Consider the following 21227-nt stretch of genomic DNA (forward strand, 5'->3'; position numbering starts at 1 on the left):
AAATCAATTAAATATCCCCCACTATGATATAAAACAAGCAAACAAGCAAATGCGTGCAAGTGGGCGGCAGGCACGTAGGTGCAGGAAGTGATTGTTGCAATGACACATCGTTGTAGAAATTCTTGTCCCCTAATGGTCTAATGTCTCAGAATGTGCATTGTAAAGGTCAGGGAATACACTCTTTCTCACCCACTCCACCTTCTACTTCACTGCCAGAAACCTATCAGCAGGGGGAAATCCACTTCCTCACTTGAGCTCTGCTGGCCGTGTTGTTCTCTGTTTCTCTTTCGCAGAATATGACACATGATCAAAAACACACATTTCATTTCAGTGTTGCTGCGTGGAAATATGCACGTGTGTGTGATTGTGTTAGTGAAGTGTGATTTCGTTTATATTGAAACTTAGTTACTCGCTCACATGAAGCAATGCATCTCAAATAATATGAGAAAAAAGTGTCATAAAATCACTTTCACAGACCTTTACCTTGACTGTTCCCTGCTGGTGAAATGACCCGCCTAATTCAGCCCGAGCTGCTGATTCTTTAGCCATTTTCAGGAAACTGCAAAAAAAAAAAATTATATTATATTGAAATTTGAATTTTGAAATTTGAAAATTATATTATATTGGTATTATATTGAAATACAGATGTAATAAAGTTAATAGTTGTATTTAGAATCATAAATTCTGATTCGATTGCATCATTTGCAGTGCTTCATGGGATGGGGTGTGCAAGAATTTCAATGTACCGTCTGCAAAAAAAAAAAAAAAATGCTTTTCAAATGCTTATTTTGACCAGAAACCCCCTCAAACCCCAGAACAACTTTGTTTTCCATCCTGAAAGTCATTGAGTTTAGATTATTTTGTGACCTTTCTGCACACAAAATTCTCAGTCACCCAAAAAGTGTTTGAACTTAACCACTAAATGACATATCTTATCATTATCAGCAATCAAAATGTTTATTTTACACTTTTAGCTTTACAAACGTGGTGTAGATCAACACAGTTTCTCACTATAATACCTTTCTAAGCACAGTGATGAATCACACATTTTAGTCCATTTATTTATTTAATAACTTCCCCAAAGTAAAAGCATACATCAGTCTTCGTCTTAGGTGATACTATCATTTATCACAGACTCTCAGGTCTTTCCAAAATGACTAAGAAACTTCTGAAGAACTGTTTATTGCTTGAAACAGCTATAATGTAATTTTACCTTATCTAAAATCACAACCTGAAAATTTCCATCATCAATATATTTCAATATGTAGGTTTATTATATATATATATATATATATATATATATATATATATATATATATATATATATATATATATATATATATTTATATATATATATGTGTGTGTGTGTGTGTGTGTATTTTATATATATATAAATATATATTATTATATGATAATATTATAATATAATATTATTATTATTTATTATATAAAAATTATATATATATATATATATATATATATAATAAAAATCATTAAGATGCTTTGACAACAAAATTGCAGTGTCAGATCATATATTTATTGAGTCACTTTTATGAACACATTGAGACATTTATGATTGAGACATTATTTTGGGAGGATCTGGACAATCTATTACATTTTTGTCTGAGTGCACATTTCTTTGTCTTGCATTGCAACTACTTAACAAAAAACACATTCCATGGGAATATCAACCTGAGATGAGTTTTCAGTATCATCTGAAAACAATTCCTGGAAATATAAACTGTATTGTTGTAGTGTCCTTTTTTGCCATCTCTTATTTTTTACAATGGATGTATTATCCAGGGATCTCAGATAAAGCTATTTAAAGACAAGGCACTCACGTGGGGATTAAACAGAAATTATTTACTGAAATGATTAGCTAAAGACACAGACAGACTATGTTATATATTCAAATTCAGCAGACTCACCACTTTAATATTAATATTTCACAAAAAGAAACCCTATAAATGTAGGTCAGATAACACAGGTCTGCCTTTGTAATTCACTGGAGATACATACATTCTTAACATACATAGCACTGCTATGGTCAGAAATCATTATATTATTAAAAAACATTCTGCTGTTGGCAGTGACAATCTAGTATAAACTCGTCTTTACTCTCATAAAGGCCCGCCCTTATGTGATCAGATATGGAATACATAATCAATGCATCTAGCACAAGCTTCAAAATTACAGTATATACTGGTATATATATATAAAGCAAAAAGTATTTGTCCATTTTAGGGGATGCACAATATATCAACACCAATATTGTTTATCAGCCAATATCAGATGCATTTTTATACTGTACATTAAAATGTTGTGATGCATCCATCAATTGTATTTACTAAATAGTGTATATATTGTTTCATTTATTGTTCATTAAGTTGTTATCAGCCATAAATTAGAAGTAATTATCCGTTTATCTGTATTGGCCAGAATTGTAATATTGGTGCATCCATCCTAGAATGTATTTTAAACAGAATATGGTGTCATTATCACTCATGCTCTAAAAGCACAGACAAGGAACTGTATTAACAAACCGTTCAACAAAAACACAGTTCTTTCTTCTCTTCAGCAAGTCATGAATGTCTCTTGCATTTCAAAAAGCATCCATCTCTAATTGGACAGCTCATTGTCCAATTAGCGTACACTGAGTGTCCTCATTTAGGACACCATATATGTGGAATGGAGTTTAGCTCCACTGAACTGATACATCCATGCGTATCCCACAGCTTGTATATGAATGCAGACTATACAAGTACACTGGTCCTCAGGAAAAATCCACCTCATTAGCCATATTCATTGGATGGTGGCCCTCTAACCAGATTGTAGTAACCAGCCAAGGCGCCCAGATCCATATAGAGGGAACCTCTCTTCTTAGAGTGCCCAGAGTCCTCAGTGTACAAAGAAGAATCTACAAATGCAAAAGTAAAAGATATTAAATATATGATCAAATGAATTTGACATGAAATACTGTATGCGTGTTGTGTGATGTACCTTGAGTGCTGTCTGAAAGCTGACTGTGCTGTCGCAGCATGGGATGTGTGCCCTCCTCCAGCGCAGAGTCCAGACTCCAACAGCGCGGCTGGTCTTCCCGAGACGGATGGAGGGCCTCCTCGTTCAGTAATTCCGAGGCAGAGCTCCTCCGTCCGGGGACCCTATCGAGCGCGTGCTCCAGGAGCCTGCGCATCGCGGGGCTACAGCTTTCAGGGATGTCCTCTAGAGGAGGGGCCTGTTTGTGGATCTGCAAACAGAGTGTGAAAATCAGGGGAGAAGTGCCACCCCTGATAGTGATAGAAGCTTGGCCACCCCTGTTTGACTGCATAAACAGCTGACATTTCTCTCCACTCAAAGAACTATGACACTGGCACAAAGGCCACGTAGAGTACACGCCATCAAAACTAAGCTGGAAAACATAGTTTTAACATATGGAAAATAACAAGCCCAAAGATGCCTCCTTTTTTTTTTTTTTTAAATTTACAACATTTATATAACAAGTGAGTACATCATGTATCCATTTTCCAAACTGTGTTTTTGTCTTATCCTGAATCACTCCGGTAATAAATGTTTCATAATACGTGTTTTATTCAGACTACTTTGGTGCAGAATAGCCCCGTACGTGTGTGACTCGTCATAGACATAAACAGAGAGAAGCAGCTCCAGCTACGATGTTCTTCCGCAGTTCTGTTTATTAACCGCTAGAGTGCCAAAAGTTACGGACAGAAGCTTTAACTTGAGCACCGTGATTTTAGAACGCTGTGTGCAAAAATAGAGCAAAAGCATGTGCAAAATAGTGCAAAAGTTACATGACACAAACTCAGTGGTCAAACATACTGTATCCGCCTTCTGCGTGTTTTTAGTGAAAAACAATAGTATAGCAGCGCAGTGATAAGCAAAAACACGTTTTGTGTAAATACCCTAAGCCTACATCTATGACAATCAACCACTGATTTCTATTAATTTAACAATTAACACAATTGTGGGAGATAATTGTGTATGCAATGTTATTATCATAACAAAAATCACTAAAGCTAATAGTCTACTATATATATATATATATATATATATATATATATATATATGTGTGTGTGTGCGTGTGTGTGTGTGTGTGTGTGTGTGTGCGTGTGTGTGTGTGTGTGTGAAGGTATTCCACACATGGTCAGAGTTGGATGTTAGATGCAGTTTTAAACCCTCATACACTATTCCCAATGTTATTCCACTAATACTGTTCACTTGAAGGAGTGAATGAAAACGAGTGAGCGAATTCGGAATGCAGTCGTTATTGCATTTTGGGATTGAATAAGTGCACTCAATCGTCCACCATGGTTTCGGACACCACTACAAATGGCTGTAGTGGTAATAACACACCATTTGAGGGTGATTTCCGATTCAGCCTGGATCTTACCCAGCCACTATAGGTGAAAACTATTGGTGGCACAGGTGCCTCAAGCAAAAATACACTGTGCATGAATTTACATTCAGTTACATGAAAAGGAAGTGTAGTATGTGAAAAGGGAACTGAAAGCAGTTGGACTTGCTATACAAAGGTTGCCAGCTTTTAGTCTTCTTCCATTATGAGCAGCTCTTAAAGTGAAATATGCAAAACTGCCGATTTCAAAATAATCTGCAGAGCGTTGAGGAAGCTTTAACAGCTGATAAACAGCAGATTTTTTTTTTTTTTTAAAATAAAAGAGTTATTTAGAAATTGTTTGCAATGGAAAGAAGAACTTGCCATCACATGTTATATCTTGTGCTCCTTTGCTTTATACTGGTTAAAACAGAAACACAAATGAAGAAAAGGAAATAAAAGCGAATAAAGAAAAAAGACAGGAAATAAAATGTTTAAAGAATTATTATAATTAAATAATTAGCATCTGCTGATTCTGCTTTGCTAATAATAAAATAAATAAATAAATAAATAATACATATATATTATAAATAAATAGAAACAGAAAACGAACAGATAATAATAATAAAAAAATAAGAAAATACTATAAATTATATTCCGAATTATCATTATTATTAAATTAATACCTAATTAGTATCCTTTACAGTGGTTTAAATGCTGAAAAAAAAATTATAAAAGAAAATAATAAAAAGACTAAATAAATAAAACTAGCATGATATATGCTTTGCTAAATGCTAACAGAGGCTTAATGTCATGAAGTTATGACATCAGCCTGCTTGGCATTTCTGGGTTATGCTCTGTGGTTAATGCATATATTTGGTTTTTCATATGGTGAGGTTTTGCTACGTTCAGGGACTCTCCCTAGTATTGGTGCAGTAAAATAAATACAAACATAATATAATTAAAAGAGCAGGCATTCGGATTCACCATGATCAAATCGACAAAGCACACTCACAATGTAAAGGTATGAGGGGTAGGCTGTTCGGGGATATCTCCTAACCCATGGAGGACTGCCACTCAGCATGTGTATGATTGTGGTTCCCAGGCTGTAGATGTCCGTCTTTGTGCTGTGTCCTCGACACAGAACCAGTTCTGGACTCATGTACATCTGTACAGAAGGAAAAACAAGAAATATGACTAAAATGAGCACAGATCCCACATGTGCAGAGGCTTTTAAGATTCACAGCAGGTTTTCTTCTTTTTGTAATGCAACTTTGAACACTGGAATGGACTGGCTGTTTTCTACAGTTCAGTCACTCTGAATAATATAAATATGAAAAACAACTTGTGATGTAATAGGCAAATGTGACATCTGGCAAACTGCTCATGGTACTGCCTCGTAGTAAACAACTTTATTATTCTATGTTGGGAATCTTCAGTGCTGTTTAACAAGGCATGCTGGACTTTCCAAATGGGGCAAAAAGTCAACAAGCCTCAGTGTGCTAATGGGCATGTGTGTGTGCCTTTTTGGGCCTTTCCCAGAGTTTGTTAGGGAACATAATGTCAGCCAAGAGGGAAAAAAAGTGCATCTATGTGTGTGTGTGCCTTCTAGTGTTTCAGATCTCCTTTCAGTCTGTCAGAATTGCCCTTTAACTATGTACCTTTAAAGGGATAGTTCACTTTGAAATTATTTTTTGATATGTTTTAGCTTACCTCAAGGGCATCCAAGATGTAGGTGTCTTTGTTTCCACAGTATTTTCAATTTTGATATTTTTTGGTCAAACCGTTGTTGTCAATCAGTCATATAATGGAGGTTTAGGGGCTCCACCCTTGGTCCACCTCGAAGAGCATGCACAGAGAAGTGTACTTACATTTACGAGTCATTAAATCATATTTAACTTTGACTTCTCTGTGCATGCTCTTTAAGGTGAACCCAGGGTGGACCCCCTAAACCTCATTATATGACTGACAGACAACAACGGTTTGACCGAAAAATATCAAAATGGAAAATACTGCGGAAACAAAGACACCTACATCTCGGATGCCCTTGAGGTAAGCTAAAACATATCAACAATTAATTTCAAAGTGAACTATCCCTTTAACTTTATAAATGTACATAGCATAAGACAACATTTATTCAGTGACATTCTAAAGGACGTCTGCCACCAGCACAATCAGGAACTGCCAAATACTGCATGGTTTCTAATTATAGACTAGCATTTAGTCACGACACAGTGACAGACCAAGTATGGAAAAATTAAAGTGTGCAAAGTGACCTCAAACACACTCACCTCGGTGCCACGTAGGTCCCGAGGAACATATACATCATCCTTCATCTGTACTGTAAGACCAAAATCCACCAGCACGGCTTTGGCGGACATCAACACAATATTACTGGCTGCAGGGACAAAAAGAGAATTTAGTTCATGTCGTATAGACACATCAAATCTAAAACTTATATTTCATATGCTATAAGACATTGCAACTATATCTCCATAGTTTTTGCAACATTTAGGTTATTCAGTTCATGTGTGTGCAGCACCAGACAAGGTGTTGTTTTCCAGAAGCAGATTCATTACTCATTCATTATCATTCATTACTCATGGTGGATTGAAAAAAAGATCATCGGAAGTCTCAAAACCCCCTTTTCTTGCGCTCCCTCCATATTTGACACTACTTCAAATAAAATGTTTTCTGAAGCCAAGAAGCCAACCATCAGAACCACAAAGCAGGAAACAGGTTGGTCACTCATTTCACTGAATTTCTCTCTCTTCACATTACCCTCACAGTCTTGTTGAAATTTGAAAGCACTAGTTAGACGGATGGCCTGTTGAATAAGCCCCGGAAAGTAATACATGAGTAATCACATCTGTCTTCTCCCTCCTCTCGCTGTCCTGACTGGAAATTCCAGACGCCTGAGAAGTCATGAGCTGCAGCACTGATAGGCTTCTGCATATGACTAAACAGCAGCAGAATGTTGTCTGCCGCAACCCTACCATATTTCAGTATGTTGTTTTCCTCACCTTTGAAAGGTGCGATCTAAAAACACTAAAAATGAACTTCTCTAGCCTGTGGCCAGTCCTCTGTCAATCAATTAACACTGCTGCTTCCTCCCAGTGGCCTAGTTTTCAGTTCTGTCAAATAAGCTGAATACCTTTCTTGTGACCACATAGTCATTATCTGACTTACTTACAGAGCATCCTTTGTTACATTCGGGAGGGAAATAACAGTGTTTGTTTTGTTGCGTGTGGTTGCAATAAAAAAATGAAGTGAACTGCACTTGACCCTGCTTTTGAAGTATGTTTTGCACTGTTTCAATTCAAAGTAGCTGATCCAACATGGTCAAACACATTGTGTTTTAGTAGGAAACGGGTGTGATATTTCAGAAAAACAATCCATTATGATGCAATCCAAAGCTCTTACGTTTGATGTCGTGGTGTATAATGTTGTGCGAGTGCAGGTACTCCAGGCCTCGCAGAACCTGCTGAGAGACCCAGATGATCTCGAACTCCCTCATTGGACCACAGCTTTCCAGCTTCTCCAGAACCGAGCCCCCTTCGCCCGCTTCCATGAACAAATGCACCGTCTGCTCCCACAGCAATGCCCCATACAGCTCTGCTATGTTCTCGTGTCGGAACCGGGCTTGGATTTCCACATCTGCAGGCTTGAAATGTTCCATAGGAATCTGGAGAGAATGTACACTTAACTTATACATTTCAGACATTTGGTAATATACAATTACCATTACTTGCTTATTATACTTAGGCTAAATGCATAGAAAGATTTAAGACTTCATATATGCAAAGAATTTCATAAAATATAGATATGTGCAGTGTGATATTGCATAATTGTTCCAGACATCGGCTGCCTTGACCACTAATTGATAACTAATTATTTGATCAAAACCCTAAAAGCCACATTAACCTTCAAATGGTCTTCGTTTCCTGCTTACACTTCTGGGCTTCGGGGTCTATATGACCCCAACAATTGATTGAGTAATTGTACAAAAAATATACATTTTTAATCATACAAATAATATATCATTAGTTTTGTTTACTTCTCATCTATTCATTAAAGGGTTAGTTCACCCAAAAATGAAAATTAAGTCATTAATTACTCACCCCCATGCTGTACCAACCCCGTAAGACCTTCGTTCGTCTTCGGAACACAAATGAAGATATTTTTGATTAAATTTGAGAGCTGTATAACTACCACATTGGCTCCTAAGGGACTGCCTCTTGACGGCCCAGAAAGTCAATGAAGAAAATGTTTAAATATCCCAAGTGACTACCGTGGCTCAACTATATGTTTATCAAGCGACGCGAATACTTTTTGTGCGAAAAAACAAACAAAAATAAAGAGTTTATTCGACTATTTCTTTTCTTCCTTGTAGGCCAGAACGAGACTTCCTTAGATTTCCACAACGCATGCGCGAGATTTGCGATCTGCTTACACCAGCTTACACTACTTCAGATCGCAATTCTCGCGCATGCGTCGTGGAAATCTAAGGAAGTCTCGTTCTGGTCTTACGGGGTTGGTACAGCATGGGGGTGAGTAATTAATGACTTAATTTTCATTTTTGGGTGAACTAACCCTTTAATGCTGTGTTTTTGGAGATATAAAGTACTTTTGTATCCATTTACCACACAATTCCTCAACTACACCATTAGCTTTAGCATTAGCATATGAAATGTTATTTTTTATGATACATTGCATTTATGGTCTAGTACTAGGCCTTCATTTCTGTGTAAAAATGTTCAGATTTATGGCGGATTTTGTATTTGTTTTTTTCACATTTCCCATTCATTTCAATGTGGGGTCATATTGAACCCGAAGACCAGAAGTGTAAACATTTTTTTTAAATACCTTCAGAACAACCGATTCAAGCCCAGTTTTGTTGTGTGTATAGATAGATAATGTATGAAAAGTTACAAAATCGTATTCCACTGAGATGAAGGGAGTAAAATTCGATTGGGGTCGTTTAGACCCCATGACCCGATTGAGGGCTACGGGGATGAATGTTTTTGATTCAGCAATTGACAATCATTATTTCATGACACATCATTATTTTCACGTCAAGTCATAATCTTCAATCCAAATAACTTCCCCTCCCTCTTGCAACGACCTCTTCTCTTCTCTCACTCATGAGACGGCAGCAATAGCAAAATGGACTAAAGCATGCCCCGTCCTATTTTGTTTCTTGTTTGAGAAGCCGTTTCACCTGGATATGCGTTACTATAGGAAAGCATAGACTATGGCAACTTCCATTTCGTGCCGACTTTATATTGACCACAAGTATGAAACTTTTTCTTCCACTAGACATCTACACACTGCCACACAGTTTAGACACCGTCTCTGTGGGCTGCATGTTTCCACGGGGGCGTTCCTGTTAGCTTCCTGTGTACGTTAGAGCCATTCTCAGTTTCTGTTCAAACACTGCACACTGTAGACTGACCTCCTGAACATTTTAGAGAAACTGCGTTATTTCCCAAATGATCTCTTCCTCATTTGAATACGAGTTCTACAAGTGCTTCTCTTTTCAGAGTCATTTTTTTTCCATTGTTCATAAATCCTGGTGCTTAAGATTGTCACAAGAACACATCAATCACTATAAAGAATCAGTGTTATATTTACAGTGTAGTGTCATTGATGTTTTATTTTCATATGAAAATTGTATGTTTACTTCACTACTTAATGTTTGAAATCCTTATGTTGTGCTTATTAAATTGTTTTCAACAACTTATTTTGAACAAGCAGTACAAAATGTGTTTTTGCTTTAGTCATAAAAGAACACAGATTCCAGGAAGGGAAGTTATGTCCATTAACAGTGGAATGACAGAAGAAGGAAAAAAGAAAGAGTTCCTGAAACAAATATTTTCTGCATTCCTGAACTTACTAGTTTGCATGCCATTCGCTTCCGAGTTTTGGTGTCCTGGGCCAGATGGACCTTCCCAAATGAGCCTTTGGGAACATGTCCAGGACCTAGGGGCTTGTAGGTCAGTTTCCACGGAAACAGAAGAACGTCCAAATCTATGCGATAATGACCCTCCTTAATGACCATGTCTGTCTGCAGGAACAAAGCAGGGCGTTTATGAGAGCAAGGCTATGACAAACTGTAAAACAAGTATAACTCCTTTACTCAAAGTATTTACAATAAGCTTGGTTTATATTAATTGGTTTATGAATACCAGACAGTTGATCAGCCCCATTGACTTCCATGGTATGGAGGGGAAAAAATACTCTGGAAGTCAATAGGATCCCATCAACTGTTTGGTTACCACAGGTTTGGAACAACTTGAGGGTGAGTAAATGATGACAGAAATTTCATCATCGTTGTCACTATCCCTTCAAGTGTAAATATGTTTTAAATACATCCACTTACTTAATGCTGAAAATAGATCATCTGTATATATGTTATGGATATATGGTAAATAACCATCAATAGAGCTTACCTTGTTTAGCAGGACACCCATTTCTTGACCCACTTCGAGGAGAGAGGAGGATGGTATGTTTGAGACCATATTGACAAAGTCCAGGAGGTCAGATGCTGTCCCATAACGGACCTTTCCGGGGTTTTGCGCATGTGTGATTAGATCGTGTGGCGTTTCCTCATTCTCGTCCATGTCTTCTTGCAAGAAAATTTCGTCAAATGAGACTCCTGATTCCACCTCCTCGTCAACACAGTAGAAATGTTCTGCCTCTTGGATGAAGTCTTCAATATTCATGTGAGCAAGAAGCAGTTCTATTCCAGCATTTTCATTCTTGTACTCCATCCTTGTTTGAATTCTAGAACAGAATTTGTGATCATTAGAAACAGCACAAGAATTTATGTGATTAAATGCACACATTCATGCTGTTTGCACTCACAGTTTCCTGATCACCATGTTTGCAAGGTGAGGGGTGGTTTACAAGGGGAGGGAAACCCCAAGATGGGGGTTCTTTTTCAAAACAAAAACCAGCAAAAAAAACCAAAAAACTTTTACATTGCAAAAATGTCCTTTAGCAATCTCACAAGTGCAAATTAGATGTTAAAGCAACCTAAATCATAAAGTTGACCATCTGTTTTGACAGACCCCCACATGCCCAATTTCCCCAAAAATACGGTGCTGATTCTGAAACATTCTGAAAACATCATCTCCTGAGATATCTTTCATGTAGCTAGAATTAATAATTAATAAAACACCGCATTAATAATAATATATAGGCTATATTAAGCAAATAACTAATGCTCAAAAACAGATCGTAGAAATTAAGCAGTTGCCAAGGTTGAGTCACTGCCAATAACCTGCTTGACTAATCTGTACATTTTCATACTGTGTATAGCCAACACAAACAAAAAACAAAACAAAACGATATAATAAGTATTAGCAGGCGTTTGCCTACCTTTCGGTCAGTGTGTTCACAGCAGGGCTCATGCTCACTGATGGTCCATAGTTCCAACTGAAACTCTAACAGACTGACGCTCTCAGATAAGAGGAATGTGTGTGTAAGCTGCGCCTCCGCTCCGCTCATACGTCAACTGCGGTTTCGTTTTCTCTTTGTTTTCACTGAGAGGTATTTTCTCATTGACACTATGAGAGGTCACGTATAATCCTGCCACAGTACCCTATCAGAATGTTCCGTGGAAAATTAGGGATGTCATTTATGTCCTCTACGATTCACTTGTTCAAAAGAGTTGTAGCTACTTTCTTCTAACAATCTCGTGACAGCAAAGAAAATTTCGTCTGAAGAAAAATAATAAAAAAATAAACACACACACACACACATTTATCTCCTTAAATAAATTAGGTTAAAGTTTTGTTTAACTTACATTCACTCGTTCTTGAACGATGTAGCAAGGTAATAAGATAACTTGTAAACTTGCAAAATAATTACTAAACGAAACAGAATCTATTTTAACTGACTTAAAATATTTGAGTAAGAAGAACGAATCAAATTTTGCGGATCTCTGTCTGGGATGCAGTTGTAGCGGTAGGTGTTATATTCAGTTCCTGTGACAAACTGTTTAGTTGGCGCTGTATACCGTCATGAATATTCATGATATGTTCCCTGTTGTGGGCGTGGCCTTATTTTGCTGCATATGATGGATTTAATGGATTATTTTGAAAAGGTAATCATGTGTCCTATACCTATCTGAATTCCTGTAATCAACCAGGCAAAACAGCTCAGATGATTTATCACATTACACAAACTCTAGCAGTTAATGCTTAACATTGAAACGTCATTCCTTTTCGAAACATCCATTAATAAACGTTAGCGAGTTAACGAACATGCACTAATATAGCCCATTTTAGTAATAATAATAATAATAATAATATATATATATATATATATATATATATATATACTATAAATATAATATACTAATTTAAAATAAATATAGAATTTTAGTTCCATTCGTTTGTGCATCGTCTCAAGGCCACGCCCACAACAGGGGACATATGTGAATATTCATGTGTATATCCTATAGGCCACTGGAACTGTTTTTCATAGGAACTGAATATTACACTACACCTGTTTCAAAAATTACTGTAAAATATAGTTGGACTGTTTCTTGTAACTAGTTCTTCTCCCTCGCTGTACTAATCAGCTGATTGTCATGGCTTTGACAATCAGCTGATTAGTACTTTTGACCGTAAAACAGTAACATACCCGGGTCAGTGACCAACCCATCGATTTCGGTTAACAAGTCGATCTTGAAAGCATTTTAAGTCGTTCGCAAAGAGTTTTCAGAACCAGAGGAAAAAAACAATATTTGTATTATTATTTATTAATTTGTGGTTAGTAAATGCCTGGTGAGATAGCGTAGGATGCACACGTTTGCACTCATACGGACACGTAGAGTATGAACAATGCTTTATGCATTAACCAGCTCAGCCACAGCCCTACAGCTTAAAAGCTCATAGCTAAACGTTTACTACCCTGTTAGAAAAAAATATGTAGCGTAGTTGGATAGTTTTATGTGGTTCTTCGCCTCGCTGCATTATGGGTTTGCTATGTGGGGAGAAATGTGCTGGTTACATTTGTGAGACAATCAGCTGATTGCTTATATTATTAGAGTGGGGGTTCAATCTTCAACTGGCTGGCAAGATTGAACCCCTACTGTATTATTATTAAGACCCTTGATCCTCACCTGACTATGGCTTTGTAAACTTTATCCATGATGTGGTTTATAATGGACTGTGTCTGTGGTACAGAAACAGTGACAATGTTACACACTCTTGCTGTCTCAGACGACATGTTTTTCCCGTTTCAGCAACTGTAGCTTCTTCGAAAGGGAGGGGTAAGCAGTGGGCTGTGCCATTAGTGCAACTCACAACCGAACTGCTTGGTGCCGCTAAAATCTACACAGTGCACCTTTAAGCTCTCTGTAATATATGAAATTATGAAAATTGTATTGATATATGGTAGAAACAACATTACTATGGCAATTAAACTGTATAACCAAGATGTTGTTGATATTTATGTATGTATATATATATATATATAGTACAACTATTTGAAGTGTTTTTTTATTATCTTTTTTTTTCCTTTGCTGAAGTTGTCCCTATCAAAATTTGTAAACTTGTAGAAGCTAAACGAATCTTTAGTGTTTGTAATTTGTAAACTTGCAGAAATCTTTTGATGATTAAATTCGAAATATTTAATCATCAAAAACACAGGAATGAACAAAAATCTCCAATAATAAGTCGGTATTTACAAAATTTGTCAGTCTCCTGGCTGGGATATTTCGGTTTTTTCCAAACTCAAAACGCAGGACTGCATGTCCACTCATAGCCACCGTAGAGGCAGTGTCTACGCATGCGCCCGCCTCAAATCAACAATGGCGGCCTCCTTTGGCGTGTGTAGGTTACATTTCAGGAGTTTGGGGAGGTTTCATAATTTTTATCTGGGATTGGAAACTCAAACTCATAGAAGACTCACTTCAACTATATCAGCAATCAAAGCCCAGGCAGTAAACAACACCGGTAACACTGTTTCTCAATAATCTCTAAGTTAATGCCTAAATGCGCTATGTAATGCAGATGTAAAACGCATTCATGCCTTCATCTGTCATTTTATGTTAAACAGAAATACCATATTGTCTTCTCGTGGTAAAAATCGTGATAGAAATTACAATAGAATGTGATTGATCATAACACACTGATGCTTCTTTCCTCTTGCTTCACTTTCATTTTAGTCACGAAACCCAAGGAGAATAAAACATTTCAAGCAATCCAGGAGGAGAGAAGAGAACAAGCTGAAAGATCGGTCTTGATCAGCTGTCCGCCTAAGTTCAATGAAAATAAGTTTTTAGATTACCTGTCTAAACACGGGACAATAAACAAGCATTTCTTCTACAGTGGCTACGTAAGTGTGGCAAAACTACAAGTAATATTATATCTAGATCTAGACACTTAATGACACTTTGACTGAACTGTTTATGATCTGATTCTGTGTCTGTAGGGAACATATGCAGTTGTTGAATTCTCCAGTGAAGAGAGCATCGCCTCATTGAAGGAGAGCACCAACTTACCAGCTGTTGAACATGAAGCTGCAGTACCTTTCAAATCTCGTTTGCTGTCATTGAAATGGCCAGGCGGTCAATTGAAAAACCAACCCATGCCAACGTTCCAAGAGCAATCCCCTCCAACCATTGGTGACATCACCCAACTGCTCTCGGAAAAGGACAGTGTAAGTCTTAAGCATATACTTTTGTGTTTACAGCATTTACTTTGTGTGTGTGTGTGTGTGTGTTATGTCCTCTTGTTGGTGCTTCAAATCTGAGGACAAATAAGCATCTACTCTTCATTTCTTCGTTCCACAGATAGATGAGCAACTGCAGTGTCTGACAGAGGCCTTACAGCTCACAGAAGAGAACATAAGCCTGCGCTTCCTCGTTTGTTCTCTGCTTGGAGACATTGCTAGAGCATATTTCCCAGAATGCATCATCAGGCCTTTCGGTTCCACTGTCAACGGCTTCGGCAAACTGGGCTGTGATGTCGACATGATTCTGGACCTCGATGGCATCTATGCAACAAGCCAGACAAAGGTCAGTGATGTGGGCTTCGGTTAAATAGATTGAATTGAAAAGGAAAAGGTCATCTAGCATTGAAAATAGTGTCATAATTTACTCACCCTCATGTCGTTCCAAACCGGTATATCCAATAATTTGAATAATTTTGGTTACCAGATCGAAATCGTTTTATATTAGTTTTTAAAATTAATTTACCAACAGCTAGTTTACCTTTGATTTTCACTGAATGCAAAAAAAGAAAAAAACCCATTACATTTTTGTCCTTTTACTCTTTTAATATTTAAGTATTGGTTTTAAAAATAGAAGATACTTAAAGCATTCGAGTGGAAATTTCTGTTAATGCTTTTTTTGTTGACTTAATTATTTATATAAATGTTTATTTATTTATTTTTTATTATTCCATGGAACAAAAAGTAGATATTTGAAAGACCCCATTTTATGAGCTTTCATTAAGTGTAAATTTGATTAGCTAGTTATTTATTTTCTTCTGTCATTTTGAACAATTATATCTTAGGTCATATGTTCAAAAATCCTGTACATAATACAATGAAAAAACATAAAACAATGAAACAAATAGAGAAGGAAAAGAAAATTTAAATACATGATGAAAAAACATAAAACAATGAAACAAATAGAGAAGGAAAAGAAAATTTAAATACATTATAAAGATAAATACAAAATGAGTACCTTAGGAATTTAAATGCTAAATAATACCTGACCGAAGGGGTTTAGGCTGAAGACATATTAAATAAATAATGAATTTATTTATGAATAAATAATGAATTTATTTTTAGTTGAATTTTTCCATTCTATGGAATCTTGTTTCTGCCACAGAATAAAAACAGGCAATTGTTACTTGTTTCAATTAAACTATTACGAGTTTACATCTCACAATTTAGACTTTTTTTCTCAGAATTGTCAATTATTTTTTTTAATTCAGTGGCAGAAACAGGGTTCCATACCATTCCTTTAAGCTTTACATTCTTCAATAAAAAATATGCATTGAATTTCTACGGTTAATTAAGTTTAGAGCAATAGCGATGATATTTTTCTTAGTTGATTTATTATGCCGTCATGTTTTAAACAGGGCTCAGGACTGTCCCTAGAGTACCAGGTGAAGAGAGGGGCCTCAGAGCGGGCTGTGACCCAGAGCATCCTCTCGGTCATTGGGAAATGCGTTGACCAGTTCGGCCCTGGATGTGTGGGAGTCCAGAACATTCTCCAAGCTCGATGTCCTCTGGTCCGATTTTCTCACCAACCCTCTGGCTTTCAGTGTGATCTCACTGCCAATAATAGGTAATTTTATATTGTGTTGTCGTGCTGTCTGCTTAATGCCATGCCATGCTATGTTGACATGAAGTTCTGTGATTATTTTTCTCACTCCTATTCACATTTCCCCAAAACAAATGTCACCACTCTGATGCTTCCTTTTAGAAGGTGACACACCAGTAATGCGCAGAAACCTGCTCAGCTTTTTTTTGTTGTACCGTGTCCCCTGTGGGTTAGTGAGGGGTATTCCCAGATGTTTATATTGTACACCCATATGTATTTGTCCTTGAATGATTTATGAGCAATCTATTGTGTACAGATTGACTTGTGAACATGAAATGCATTTATTGCTATTATTATTAAAGGTTTTTGTTTATTTTTGTTTAATATTATAAAAGCTATATTATATAAAGCTAAAAGAACTGCAAAATATGATTTTGAACATTTATATAATTTTTGGTTTCCCTAAACTCCACCTTAAATTAAACATTAAACAAGTTTATTTATTTATTTGCGATATTCTTATTAAGTTGCGATAGTCTTTTCTTTTCTGTTGTGATGGGGAAAAAGAAAAGTCTTTTCTTTTCTGTTTTTGATCCAAAAATTTACATGCAGATAAAACTGTAAGCTCTGTTTCCCCACATGCTAACCTTTTGGGGGGGGTTTTGCCCTTTTTTAAATCGCCATGACATAGTTATCAAATTATGTGTATTCTGTTTACTTGAATGCTCTGTTGTGTGCAGGGTGGCGATGAAGAGTTCAGAACTGTTGTTTCTCTATGGGCACCTGGACCCTCGTGTTCGGCACCTGGTGTTCAGTATTCGGTACTGGGCTCGGGCTCATAGCATCACGAGCAGTATTCCTGGAGCCTGGATCACCAACTTCTCTTTAACGGTCATGGTAGTGTTCTTTCTACAGCAGAGGAGTCCTCCCATACTGCCCACACTGGACCGACTGACGGAACTGGCAGGTATACAAATTGTACTTTGACAGACATGATTTTTTACAGTTATCTTTTTGTACTATACTGCCACATAGAGGCGAGAACAGTACCTACACATTTGGTCAATTTTGAGCCATGACTGAAATTGGGTCTCTTTAGAATGATAATCTGCCCTGTGACACATGAGAAAACTGAGTGTGAAACAATCAGAACTCTATCAAAAACGTTCGAGCAATTCTTGCTCCAGTGTTGGTGTTTTACATTTATAGAGGACAGTGGGGAAAGATGTGTTAGTGGGTAAACTGTGGTGCCACGATATTCTAGTAAACTGTGTATACATTTTATCATGTGACCATACACTTTAAAAGTTTGGGGTGGTTAAGATTTAAAAAGAAAAAAAAAAGTTTTTTATGTAATTTATACATCTATTCAACAAGTATATGCTGCATACATAAAATTGTATCATAAAATTGAGCATTTTTTCTTTTCTTTTTTTTTTTTTAATTTAAAAATGAATATTTTGAATAACTGGACCACTTTTTATTTTTAAAAGATGCATATTATGTCCCTATGATATATCCTTCTTGAAATATAATTAAAGAACATTTGAAGTGGGGCAATTTTCCCCTTTATATTCTCTCTGTCTCTGTCTCTGTCTCTCTCTCTCTCTCTCTCTCTCTCTCTCTCGAAAGACCAAATCTTATATGAGACTGCTGTGTCATTGTCTGTGACCCCAGAAAAGTCTCTATACATCATACTATATGGCTCTCCCCTGAGTCGACTTTCTACACACACACAATTATTGTTTCCTGTCTTCCAGGGTCAAGAACATCGATGCCACAAAATTTAATACAGTCAGTTTCTATATGGAAGGCCACTCGCGTTATTTTTATGTTTTGTGTGTGTATTTTCCAGGACCATCGGATAAGTGTGTCATTGAGGGTAATGACTGCACTATTGTCAGTGACCTCAGCAAGATTACACTGCAGAAGAACACAGACACATCAGGTGAGTGCATATATTGTATAAGATTTAACCTTTTCTTTTAAAGCATTTCTGTAATGCTTTTGCAATGCATTCAATTTGTACTGATCGATAATCACATTGAAAAATTAATGCTTTTTTTATTTTTCTGTTGTTTTAATTTTTTCTTGCACAGCAAAACTATTGCAGGAATTCTTCGAGTTTTATGGCAATTTTCCCTTCAACAAGGCATCGATCAATATTAGGAAGGTGAGTCATCCACCGATGACACGTGCATGCATGCGCAAACTCCCAAAGGACACTGATGACGTCTTAGCGGACCATCCACAAACGGCCACCAGAGGGCAGTGTATATATAGTCAAAATAACGTGTCTGGTACTGCAGTGGACACAATTAGATGTGGGGTCCAAAAGTCTGTGACCATTAGTGAAAATGTTTCTGTTTTTTTTGTTTGTTTTTTTTTCTAATTGAATAGGTTTGTTTTTTATGTAGCAAATGTCTGTGTATGCACTGTGTGTGTTTAAGTGTCTGAAGGCTTAAAAATCCTGCTTTATATCCCTTTCACCAGGGAAAGGAGCAGACCAAACCGGAAATAACAGCTTTGCACATCCAGAATCCATTTGAAACCACTCTAAACGTTAGCAAAAACGTCAATGCAACGCAGCTTGAACGCTTCGTGAAACTTTGTCAAGAAAGTGCTTGGCTTTTTCAGAAAAGCGAATTTCTTAACCGAAGTTCTAGCCAATCGTCTGAGTCAGTTTCGCCGTGGGGGTTCTCTGCGCTTCTCCTTCCTTCAGTCACCTCAGGAGCAGGGGTGAAAAGTCGCAAGAGGAGAAAACTGGAACCAACTAGTTCAAGAATAAAGAACCTGTTAGACTCTCTGAAGATTAAAGGTGGTGAAACTGTGGCAAAGAAGGGAATTGCAGGTCCTAGTAGGTGATGTGGTCAATAAATCTCTCACCCACGACAATAAGAGAAAAGTCTCCTGAAGAGCAAATGCGAATGACCAACGTACCCAAAGATTGGAAAAAAAAAGATGTGAAGTTTATGTATTTCTACAGTCAGAAGCTGTAAGTCTTTTAAGAAATGTTAAAAACTAAGCTCAATTTCCGTTCCACTAAAGTATTTCACATAAAAAAGAAACTTTGTAGATCCCAACATATAACTTAGGAAGAAGAGGTCCACTGTGGTCTTCGACTCCTAGAAAAATGGAGCTTAATGGTTGTTGTGTTGATCTGATAACAGCAATCATTACAGTTTCCACAGACGTGGAACAGAACCTCTCAACACTAAACGGCTTGCATGGAACAGTTGTGATTGTTAGATCACACACAGACTCCATCTTCTCTGCATTGCAATACCAATACAACGGTCTAACGACTTTATGTAAAAGCAAAGGTCACATCAGTACCAAAGTGTTGTGAGAGGTACAGAAAGAATAAACATTCACTGTCAACTAGTGTACATAATATTTTATAAGATATTAAAACAAAGGAATTACAATCAGACCATTACTGTTTGTTTGTTCTTCGGCGTCTTTATTGGAAACAAAATTAGTGCTTGTTAAACTATAGGATCCCATTTTCTGCCACAGAGTAAAGAGTTTTTGTGGCTTTATTTCAGAATTATTATCTCTGAATTAAGACTTAATTTCTTATAATTGTATCTTAATAACATACAATGCGACTTGATATCACAATGTATATCTGTATATCTCACAATTGCGACTTTTTGTAACTTTATTTCTCATTATTGCAACTTTACATATTTGAATTTCTTCTTTATTTCACTTGATTGGTGAATTGTCTTTATTTTCCATAGTTGTAACTTTATACTTCACAATGAGACTTGACATATTGCAATATGGCCTTATTTCTCAAAATTGCATTTTTTTTCTCATAATTTTAACTTTATTTCTTGTGATTTGGACTTTATTTCTCGTGGATGGGAATTTATTTCCCGTAATTGTGACTCCAATGTCACTAGAGCCAGACCGATATATCGGCCAACCAATATTATCGGCCGATATTAGGCATTTTCCAAAACATCGGTATCGGCAGTTATAATGGCCGATAAATGAATATTTAAAAAATAAAATAAAAACAGACGAAACACACTTCAATCATCTCTCCTATCGGATTTTAAAACCCAAAAATATTTGTATCGGCCTTCAAAATCCTTTATCGGTCGGGCTCTAAACGTAACCTTATGTCCTTACCTTAACCTTATCTCAATGTAAGAAGGTAGTGTGAGAAGATGGATGGAAGAAGACATGGGAAAGGTGAAGAACTACAGAACTTTGTTGTTGAGGGCAGGAAACAGATAGTGAGTAGATTGTTAAAGAATGTTGGCAAATTGAGAGGAAATACGTTTTGAGAGTGTATCACAGGACAAGTACTACTAAGGGAAGCAAAATAGTGGGACAGGATGAAAGACTGTAAAGTCTCTTGGGAATAATGGTTAGTTCCTGTAATGTTCCTGACTGTTTTAACACTTGACTTGATGAGGTCACAGGTCAAAGATCGATCCCTTTCTCGTAACCTTACCACTTCACTAAGAGCCAGAGAACACAGGCTTTAAACCATCTGAATGTTTTTGAACTTCAGTGACTGGAGAACATGAGGACGGTCATGGGTTCCCTAAGACAGGTGAAGGAGGGATT

General features: G+C 36.8%; 2 protein-coding genes across 2 annotated transcripts; one reads left to right on the forward strand and one right to left on the reverse strand.

Moving 5' to 3' along the window:
• Positions 1-2646: 2646 nt before the first annotated feature.
• On the reverse strand, positions 2647-11882 carry map3k8 (mitogen-activated protein kinase kinase kinase 8). The gene is made up of 8 exons (XM_039661369.2): positions 11735-11882; positions 10804-11137; positions 10248-10418; positions 7775-8036; positions 6643-6749; positions 5367-5519; positions 3001-3247; positions 2647-2917 (listed from the first exon to the last, which is right to left on the reverse strand). Exons 1-8 carry the CDS (start codon positions 11764-11766, stop codon positions 2793-2795), a joined length of 1431 nt encoding a protein of 476 aa, XP_039517303.2. The 5' UTR covers positions 11767-11882; the 3' UTR covers positions 2647-2792.
• A 2232-nt stretch (positions 11883-14114) lies between these two features.
• On the forward strand, positions 14115-20073 carry mtpap (mitochondrial poly(A) polymerase). Its single transcript, XM_039661438.2, has 9 exons — positions 14115-14319; positions 14532-14701; positions 14798-15025; positions 15159-15383; positions 16456-16664; positions 17381-17607; positions 18496-18588; positions 18740-18813; positions 19134-20073. Exons 1-9 carry the CDS (start codon positions 14115-14117, stop codon positions 19503-19505), a joined length of 1803 nt encoding a protein of 600 aa, XP_039517372.1. The 3' UTR covers positions 19506-20073.
• The last annotated feature ends 1154 nt before the right edge of the window (positions 20074-21227 follow it).

The sequence above is a fragment of the Pimephales promelas genome, chromosome 17 (assembly GCF_988280905.1).
Source record: "Pimephales promelas chromosome 17, fPimPro1.hap1.1, whole genome shotgun sequence".
NCBI classification, from domain to species: Eukaryota; Metazoa; Chordata; class Actinopteri; order Cypriniformes; family Leuciscidae; genus Pimephales; species Pimephales promelas.